Source organism: Notothenia rossii (genome assembly GCF_949606895.1).
Source record: "Notothenia rossii genome assembly, chromosome: 7".
Classification (NCBI taxonomy): Eukaryota; Metazoa; Chordata; class Actinopteri; order Perciformes; family Nototheniidae; genus Notothenia; species Notothenia rossii.
The window spans coordinates 77,756,010-77,766,597 of record NC_136905.1 but is presented as its reverse complement, the minus strand read 5'-3'; the positions used below and the strand labels follow the sequence as shown (position 1 = coordinate 77,766,597).

Here is a 10,588-nt window from a genome sequence, read left to right as displayed (position 1 = left end):
AATTTTTTTTTTACTTTTTACTATTTCAACCACACTTGGTGGACATGTATTGATCTACGTTCTGATTGACCATGATAAGTATCATGTCATTTGGCCTATAGGTGGCGCTGGAGCTTCTTAATTTCCCTCTAAAGAAAGTAATCTCTGTCTCTCTGTGTATGTATGTAAGATTTGCCTTTGCATATCTCAACAACCGTTCATCAACAGACCTCACGCTTGGAGGGTGTATTGCTGAAGACCAAAGGGAGTCCAGTGGAGAGTGGAGAGTCGATTGGATGAGCAGTTCTCAAGAACTTTGCAAGCAGCACTTCCTGGGGCCAATGGCCCACTCAGAATGGGCACTTCACTAGTTTGTTTTGAATTAAGCCTCCTCTGATACCATGTGCCCCCAAGCCACACATGAAACAAAGATAAATTAATCTACATTAATTCATCGCATTATATACATTGGGAAGTGTATTACTCTGCCGCTGGTGATCTTGCTTTTGTTTGTATTGTATACATGTCATTTGTTCTGCACTTGGATAGTACCTGACAGATTGTTTAAATGTGTTAAGTGTAAGAGTTTAAGATGCAGCATGATTGGGTGCAAAGGCAATGGAAATACACACCACCAACAACTTATGTGCATTTTAGTCAGCTAAAGTATGTGAAAGTCCAACAGTCCAAAAAACTAAACAAGAAACAAACTTGAAAAGAGCTCACAGTGCTGATAAACTAGTCGCTGCTGCAGCTTGTTGGTGGAAACTTTCCCTTACGCAGGCAATATGTTGACCGTGAGTTTCTCTTTCACCAGTGGAATGATGGAATACTAAGGCATTTTGAGTGTTTCCATTAGTCTGGGAAATACTCATGAGACATAATGTACCAGTTGAACACCTCCCCTTGGAGTGTGAGAGACGGTGAGTGTGTTGCAGTGTAAGTGTTCTGGAGAGTTGGAGGAATGGGAGCGAGCTGGTAAGAAAGAAAGAGAGAGGGGAGAAAGTCACGGAGAGAGGAAGACAAGAGGGTCAGAGTGGTACACAAATCGAGGGAGGGGAGGAAAGAGATAGAAATGAAGTGGCAGCCAGGCGAGGGGTTGAGCCAGAAACGGAAAACATTTCTCGTGAGCATCCTGGAGTGAGTGTTTTGGTTCAGAGCAACAGCACATCAGGCTCCACAGGGGACCACGGAGAGAAGCTTCTTGGCTGATCATGCCTTCCGCAAAGACTGACATTTGATTCCTAACACAACCTAACCGTTGTTTCTGGCCAGCAGGCCGAGGCCCTGAGAGGAGGATGAGCACAGGGTACTTCCTTATACCAAAGCTTTGTGTACTTAGAGGCAGGAGGGTAGACTGCAAAGGAGTTGTTGCTAAGGAGAAGTTTATTTCATGTAACTAAAAGGGGAATAAGTGTAATAATATGCAACAAAACCTAACTGTGTGAAAGCCAGTTGGAGAAAGCCAGTTGGAGAAAAAGACTGGCTAACTGTCACCAGCTTTGGATGTTTGGATGTTTCCACTTTGAGCGATAGAATTACTAACAAAGCACTTATATACTAATAAAGGACTGGCTTATCTAAAGCACGATACCAGAAATGTAGTAGTCTATACCAACACCAGTGAAATCCCACCATTCTTTAAACCCAATTTGATACCACCAAACTAAAAATGTTATCCCATTTTTTTTTTATAAATACACACCTTTTATCATCATTTGCATACAGGTTTTTGTAAGAAGGTTAAAGGGGTCATAATTCTTCCTCCAATATCTATTTTAAATAACTGGGAAACGTTTCAAACCACAGCTTTTATTTATTTGTATATCCATACAACTTTTCAAAAGATTACATTTGGAATAATCAAAACGTTAAAATCTACCCTTGCCTTATTTTTGACAGAATAGGACTTGAATGCTTCATAATATACTTCAACAGTGATACTGGGTTAACTGTGTAATTACAGATTTCACATCAGGGCTAGGATTTGTCACATGCTAAGCAATCTTAATACATACATACACAAAAATCTATTTCAGCCGAAAGGCATCCTGAGGAGTATCTTTATCCACTTCCTCAAGCCATGATCCCTGGTACCTGCAGTACTTTGAATATTAAATTGAATATAGGTCTTTGGAAAGTGTATGTATATACTGTATACATATACACTTCTAATGCTGCAGCAATTTATTGTGTTATCCGATTTTAATAGGATGGCTTTATAGATACTTCTTAACAACCAATGTATCATTACTAAAGTCTTTACTAGCTTACATATTCCTTCAATTTAAAGGAGCAAACAAACTTAATAAATCACTAGTTTGTATCTCACTAGTAACTATTAAGATTTTAGAAATGGATTTATGAGTAGCCTGTGCAACCCAATCCTGTAGAGCACATGATTTAATCCATGATAGGCCTACCAGAACATGGGTGTGAGTCTCAGCAATGTTGTCAGCTGTAAAATACATTATAATATTAGATAATGAGTTGGGTAAACATTTGAATGATAGTGCTAATATTACACCATGTCTTTGCTGGTCACATTTTGGTTGAATGGAAACTGGCTGAATTGGATTCTTTGTTGTAGTACTGGTGCGGTGATCGATGTTCCGCTTCATTGGCGCTGTGGCTTCTTCTCGAGCTGATCTGGTCTCAGAGACCCATGGGGAGGAAGTTAATGACCGTGCTGTGGAAGCAGTCCTGTGCTCGTGCTCCCGAGGTGTTCAGTCATGAAGGTCATTACGGTAATGGAAAAGGTTTGTTAAGCTCCACTTGCCTGTGTGCACTACATGACTTGTGGATCGGAGGGCCGGGACTCATGGGGGCAGGACGCCGGCTGAACTTTAGGACTCTCACTGCCTGAGGCCACATCGTCTGCCCTCCTCCTCCTCCTCCTCCTCCTCTTCCTCCTCCTCCTCCTCCTCCTCCTCCTCCTCCTCTTCCTCTCCATCTACCCAACTTTATCCTTTAACTTGTCTTCCTGTTTGTTTTTTTTTTTTTGTATGTAACTCTGATTTCCTTCCAGCTGATTAGCTGTGCTGCCTGCCAGCAGTTCAGTTTACCGTAAAACAAATTGAACTTTCAGTCCAATGTTTGTATGATGTTTCTGTTGGAAGAATGTGGATAATCATTTACTTGAACACTTTAAATACAGCAAATGTATTGCCAAGAAATCTCAGTAGCATAAAGCCCCAGTGAGCTTTGCTTGGAGCCAAAATAATTCTGCTTTCTTATCTTGTATCTAATGAAAGAGCTACAGTTAAGCATGACTCTTTAGAAATACTCGTTCGCCTGCGAAGCAATAACCCAAACACAGCATTTAGGACTTCATTTGACAGTCAGGAGTCCTCAATCTCCACACAGCATGCTCAGGCATCTGTACTCTGTAAGTCTCTGCATCCTAATGAGTGCATTTCTACCAGTACCAGCAGAAACAATGGCTGCCTCACTATTCATTTGTACCTACAACAGCCGCTCTGCTTCACTCCTCCAATCACTTCCACAGATGCATGAATATGCCTTATTGCAGATTAGTGTTTCTAATCAGCCTTCCATCTGCGACTTGCGCTGCGGCTGTGATTCATCCGTACACCCACCTTCAGGGGGAAAAGAGGATTGAAATTGCTCGAATCAATGAGAAAATACTTAGAGGTTGAAAAGTAATCTGTCCCCTGAATAATGAGAGCTTACTCACATTTCCAACAAGAGTCAAAATTGTTATGTACTGTATGCAGCGTGGGCGTTGGTGGTTTGGATTGTGGATGTTGGTGGTTATCCTCATGAATATTTCTAAAAAGGAATCTATAGCAGGTAAACATTAAAACATTAATAAGCTCTCCAAAATGTATACACACTACTGTACTGTATGAGCCTCAGCTAAAGCACGATCTTTCACATATTGAACACGAGGAAAGTGGAGCAGCAACACATGATACTCAGCCTCGTAGTTTTAAGAATGACAATCGTGAGTGTTGGATGAAAACAAAGTAGGCTTTTTCACTAAAGAGACGTTGTTTATATAATACTCAAACAGTGAAACTTGCAGATATTTAGTCGCTTTTGATTGTGTAAGAAGCAGAAGCAGACTTCCGCAGAGGGAGAAGACTTTTGACAAAAACAATGAATTTGTTCTACCAAAGATGTATCAACATATTACATTTGGTGAAAACACCTCCTGTCTCCTAAGTGGCAATTTTCAAATGTGTTATTTGAGTGTGTTAACATTGTTAGTTAGGTAGGGTAAACAAACATTAAAGTTAGCTTAACAATTTGACACATTTGGTGTCATTCTCAAGCTCTGAGTTGACAGATGTTGTTAGGATAGCTTAATCAGAAAATTATCCTCGAACAAAGGACATTTTCAGCGGATTTGTAATTGGACAATTGCTCTTTTTAGTGTCTTTTTTTTAATTTCAAAAATGTATTTAATATTTTCTTTCTGGGTAAAAAGATTGGTCATGTACATTTTTCCCATTATAGTTATAAGACTTCTACTAATCTTCTAAAGAGTGATAAAGTCCACGCAACAAAGATAATGGAAAAATATTTTCATTGAGTTGTCGTCTTTTTAAATCTCTTTGTTTCTTCTCACCTCCTGGCAGGGTTGTTAGTTCTGGTTGTTGACTAAAAACCACAACCAACAAAGAAGCTTTTTCAAAACTGAACCGCACAGGAATATTCTTTCACTAAAGACTCAACTTTTTGCCAGCATTTTCTTCGACCCACGTCTGTGTTACGTGACACTGTAAGCCATGTGTAGTTTCTTGGAACCAGGAAAAGCTGAAAATGTTCGAAGGTTGACTGTTTTCTATCTCTCCTTGCATTCTGCACCTGAGTGGCTAAGAGTCATGTCAAAGAGCTGAAAAGCTAAGACAATTGTTATGCTATTGTTATGCAATACTCTTGTCTTGTTTGCAGTAAATGCATGATACTTGACATTGACTTTCAACTACAACAATGAGTAGTTATGTAATCCCCCAAAAATAGACCAGTCAAATAAAATACCGGTATCTCCTATGGATTTAAATAACTTCCAAACGGTTTCATTGCAAATCTAAGGTGCCTATACAGAGAAACAAAACAGGTAATGTATCCATCTCTACTGACTCTAACCACACAATATCCCAGTGCAAGCACAAATGCTGTGCATGTTTGCCGATGAGAGACGGGTTTGGTCCTTAACCAAAGAGACAGCTCTGATCAGCGCCTCAAAGAAAACCACATCAAGCAGTATTCACTAGATCGGTGGAACGAACATTGTTATTGGAGCGCTATGTATGTTTGTCTCTGTAGTCAGCACGCATGAGTGGCCCTCCCTGGTTCACTGCTCCTGATATCCCTGTGCCTGGGCTCTGTGCAAGGAGACGCTCCTCAGACCTTTCCCCTGGTTGACGAACGGAAATGAAATGAACGGGAAACCAGACGGCAGACAGATGCACGCACAAAATTAGGGACACAATGTACGCTGGATGTCTATTACACTTGCATGCACACATGCACATAAAGCTAGCTGGCATTTAAACAGGGACACGCGCAACAACAGGTTTACGCAAACAGAGGTGCACACATTTAGATGCAGGGACACACAGGCAAAACCAAATCATATTCGCCTGTAAGAGACAGTCAGGAAAAGGGACAGATGGGTACACATACACACACACACACACACACACACACACACACACACACACACACACACACACACACACACACACACACACACACACACACACACACACACACACACACACACACACACACACACACATACACACATACACATACACATACACATACACAAACATCAGCACTCGCATATCAGCACTCAACCAGCCGGCACTTGACGGACAGTGAAGCACAGCAGGCGGTCAAGTTTAACGGAAACAAAAATTGCCACAAACTTCTGATGATTTTACAATTTAAAAACAGATTCAAACTGATCAGAAAATAACATTTACACCATGATGTAGCAGATACTGTAACAGCTGTGAAAGGCAACAGAACTCTCTTCTTATTTTGGTAATATGTATTTTTCCCCCCTATTATTCACCAATAATTTTTTTGGACATACTAAAAATACAAAGGCAACCAAAGATGCTTTTGATTTACAAAACTTACAAAGGTCACAGATGAGTTGTAGAGGACTGCATGTGAAAAAAAAAAATGTATATATTTTATTTAAAAAGAAAAGGGAGAAAGAAAATAACACAAAAGCAAGACAAAAGAAGGACATTTGATAAATAAACAAAGGCTCTTTGGATTTAGATGAATGTTAAGCCAGCTTTGCAGAATGGGGTTGGTTTACTATTATTTTTCAATTTGTACATACATGTCCACACCCCCTCATACACATGAATATGACATGCCTATGTAGTGTTTGAGTTCAAGAGTGCTCTGTTTGATTGAATTGATACCACGATACCGTTACTGTCCAATAGTATTGGTTATTCCAGGTGAACTAGAGGAATCTATTTTTGCCATGATGGAATGTTTTAATCGGAGGTTTTGTTCTGTTGAAAATGGGTTGCTTAGGGTTAGGGTTGAGGTAAAAAATGTGATGGAGGGGTGTAATCACAAGAAATACATTCATCTTAAAATCTTATTGGAGCAGATCGGATTGTAGCAGAGCTATCTACGTTTTGGCGCTTGACATTTTTTAAAATTAGTTTTGGTGATTCTGTCATGAGGAAAGATGCAATTTTGACAAACTGCAAAACACAGGTTTTAATGAGATGTCTTTAGGATTCAGTAAAAGGCGAAATGCCGTGTGAACATTTCTTTTTGCAAAGCACTGCAAAATGAACTCTTGAATATATGAAGAACTAATTCCAAAATGAGATGCAGTGAATTCAGTAGGTGCATATAGATCCTAACACACAACCACATAACACTTCTAGTAAATCAAGACGAAGAAACCAATGACATTCAGGTTGCTATTTGATGGTAATTTAAAATCAAATATGATGTTTTTGAAATAGTTTTCTTACAACTTCAAATGACTTGCTTAAAATGCATGAACCTATATACCAGGATGTAATTGCTACCCTGAAAAATGTCTTGACTTGTGGAGGAAAACTTTTGAAATACATTATAACTTAAAATACGTTTATTTTTACTTCAAGAAAATACTTTAGGAGTCTCGTTATTCACAAACAACAGATAACGAGGTGTTATCCTATTCTCAAGAAGTGTTTATCTACAGCCAGACAACTTTATAGAAACTGAATTTTAAGAAATCATAATGTTGCTCGCAGACAATAAAGTATTAACAAGTGAAGTACGAAAAAAACAATCAAGCAGGATCTCTGTCTGAACGTTATACTGAACAAGGCAATTCTCAGTCTTTGAAAAACAACCTTAGAAAAGGTTTGGATTAATGAATTGTTTGTAAATGTATGCAGTGTAAATTATTCACAGTTTAATTATGTAACAAAACAAAAAAGTAGAAATACTACTTACAAAAAAAGCCTTTTGCGAAAATTAGAAAGGGTGAATTCCAGTTCTAATTGCATGCAAATATGCAAATTCATTATGTATAACGCATTAACGTCTCACTCCACCGCTGGGGTAAGGTCCGTGTTGAAGGTGAAAGGTAACGTCTCCGTGGGGAGGAAGGTGAGGGACAAGGTTATTAGATTAGTGTGAGAGGAGCGTTTCACCAATAGACCCCGCAGGGCAAAGTGATTGAGCTCTGAAGACAGATTGTGTGCAATTACAGTCCATTTGTTCCCCCCCCCCCGTCAGAGAGGACCTGGTAATAGAACCGGCTCGCTGGCTTTCGTCTGGCTCCTATTGTCTTTGAACTGCTCTTCTATTTTCACCTGTCCCTCTATATCCCTCCTCTCTAACAATCCTATCACTTCCCCAAAGTTTATTAAATACACAAGATCTCTCATTCTTTAATTTCTTTTTGTACACCCTCTCTTTGAGTCTTCCCACCATTTGCTCTCCTTTCCTGTCCCTTTTCTGTCTCTCTCTCTCCTTTTACCTGTCTGTCTAAGGCAATTATATGCTTTTCAAGGCCGTTCCTTTTCGGAAGCAAGAGCCCTCTACCTCCTGTTTTCCCTCTCGGCCTCCTCCAAAGGACCCAGTGGAATCCGTCACTTGCAGGATTTATCGAGTGGGACTTAATTAAACAAAACTCGGGACACCAACAAATGCAGAGGGGCTTCGCATGCAGGGCAAAGGGACATATAAAAGCATTTATAAATAACTTATCATTCTACAAATTCACAGGCATAACAACCATAAGACCTGTCTCTTTTTCCCACTTTCTCTCCATTTCCTCTTCATCCTTCTATCTGAGCGGTTCAATTATATGCCTCCAAAGCAGTTCCACTTTCTGCCTCGCTCAAAACCTGCTCCTTCTCTCTGGACGGCCCTGGGGAGTGGGTCTCCTGTGTGCACCCATGTAGAGAGTCATGCACAATTAGGAGGAAGTAGCACTGTAAACAAATGCAGTGTGAACTCACGTGCAGTGCAGCGGAGAGTGAAGGAGAATCGTTCAGTGTTAGAAAAATACCACCCGTCACCGGCTTGGTCTTCCATATCAGGATACATGTATTTATTATCGTTGCCAGAATGGAAGTAGTCATCACAAACAGAGCATTTGGGACAACTAGTTCCTGAACAGTGTCCTTCGCATGCGTTTATACAAGAGAGTGTTACAGCAGAAAAACGGTTCTTAGCTGTAAAAATACACAAAGGTCCTTGTTTTCACGTCTTGCTTGCTAGATATTGAGTGGAGCCTTATCAGATGATCCTGTTGACAAAAAAGAATTCAGTTTAATCTCCGAAAAAGCAAAGATACTCTAGAACCATTGATTGAAATGTCACTGAAATTCATTATCCCATCCCTCCATCCATCATACATCTCCTCTCTGCTTCACTTGCTCTGGGTAGCCATTTCAGCAGAGTCAGCAAGGTAGTCCACGTGCAATCCTCCCTAGCCTTTTCTTTCAGATCTTCCTTGGGGATCCTGAGACTTTCCCAGGCCAGATTGAATATATAATCCCCCCTTAGGGTTTTGGATCTGTTCACCTCCCCGTTAGGTGTCCCGGAGTTTGCCGAGTAGAAATCCTGATATGTGGCCGGAACAAATCCACAAGGTCTTTTTCATTTCCTTGTCTTACACTTGAGTGATGTTGAGTTTACAGAAGAGAAATTGGCATAATTATTTATATCTTGGATAACTAGAGTGTCACACGAGAGCAAAGTCCTCCACCAATGCCAATGCTGCATTCACATGCTTCTTTGACCATCCATTTGCCAAGTTGGGAAGTCTTTTCTTACGACTTTGTTGTGTTTATGAAACAAATTGTTATTATGGAGATTTTGTGGATGCTAAAGGAACATCTTATCGTAGTATATTGCTTGTTTATACTGTTTACGAGTTGGTCTGATTCTGATCTGTTTCAATCATTATTCGGGTTGTTTTCTGAAAGATAAACCCATCCAAAAACAATAGAATCAGCAATCAAGTGGACAAACCACTACTGCCGATCATAAAAAGTGTTTTAAGATACATTTGTATTCAGTATTTTAAAATTAACCCGTTTTAATTTAACATACTGCTAAACAAAAGTATACTTCATAAGAAAAGGAGCCCTTAAAACGTTTCTTCTTCCTGACTTTGTTTCTTTCTTGTAGCATAATGTCTTCTACCGCATCTCTCCGTACCTTATGCTCCGCTCACCAGACCCAACAGAGTCAATGGGTGTTTCTCAATGTCGAGTAAAGCTGCTCCAGAGCCACTATTTCAAGCATACTACGTCATCGAGTGCCGCCGAAGGACTGTTCCAATGTCCAGCATACTTGGAATTCTACCGAGCCCGGCGTACTTCGTTTGGAGAAATTTCGAGGCTGCGCATGTGTCGACTCCGCGGTCTTACAATCCCCACAATGCTTTGCACACGGACCAATTTCCCCTAATATGTGGCATTAAATGTAAGGCGGGGCCTCTCATATGACGCACACCTGCACACTTGCTAGCCTGTTCTACCCTTCGTTTTCCAAATGCCAGGAAGTATTCTTGCCTCACTTCTGAAGCAAGACGCTCGGAAGACATGTGCTACCAAGCGTACTCAGCATTGAGAAATACCCACTGTCTCTTGTTCACGCTCGAAAGATGTGAGTGTGAAACCCTAATTAGTTGAACCGAGTGACATTAACAAATGCAGTAGGAGCCCACATACTGTCTAGAGATCCCAAGAAATGTGTACATCTCTCAAAATATCAGATTGAAATCACTGTTCAAATATTAGTTTTCAGTACTCTATTCACAGTACTTTTTCTTTCTGTCTTTCAGCTTTTATCGGAAGCCATTTCCTCTCATCATAAATACCCCGATTGCCGTCTTTTCTCTTCATGTACTATCTTTTGTTATTCTTCTAAGGACCCTACGGAGTGAGTCTCTTGAGTGTACTACTGATATGAGCATCATTTACATGAACTTTCCACAGACATATCCGATGTCACTGATCACGCTGCTTTTTTACTTTAAGAAGGACAGGTGCTGCCAGAGTGAGGCCATCAGAGGTAATTAGCTTCAAATGTCCTGTTGTTGCTTTGACGCTGTGTTGTAACAGAAGGGCGTCGTTCAACAGTC

The 10,588-nt window shown here is 40.2% G+C and overlaps 1 protein-coding gene across 6 annotated transcripts in view; it reads left to right on the top strand.

The window, feature by feature from the left end:
• gfra4a (GDNF family receptor alpha 4a) overlaps positions 1 to 10,588 on the top strand; it is a 264,494-nt gene that overhangs the window by 56,390 nt on the left and 197,516 nt on the right. The window contains exon 2 of one of the 6 annotated variants that reach the window (XM_079694155.1): positions 2,570 to 2,738. The exons of 2 other annotated variants lie outside the window; for them this stretch is intronic. In XM_079694155.1, the coding sequence (XP_079550281.1) occupies positions 2,645 to 2,738 (94 nt within the window). In that variant the 5' untranslated portion in view covers positions 2,570 to 2,644. Of the gene's footprint in view, positions 1 to 2,569; positions 2,739 to 9,950; positions 10,387 to 10,588 lie in introns of those variants that run through there. 3 more of the 6 variants (XM_079694156.1, XM_079694154.1, XM_079694160.1) reach the window with 3 other exon arrangements.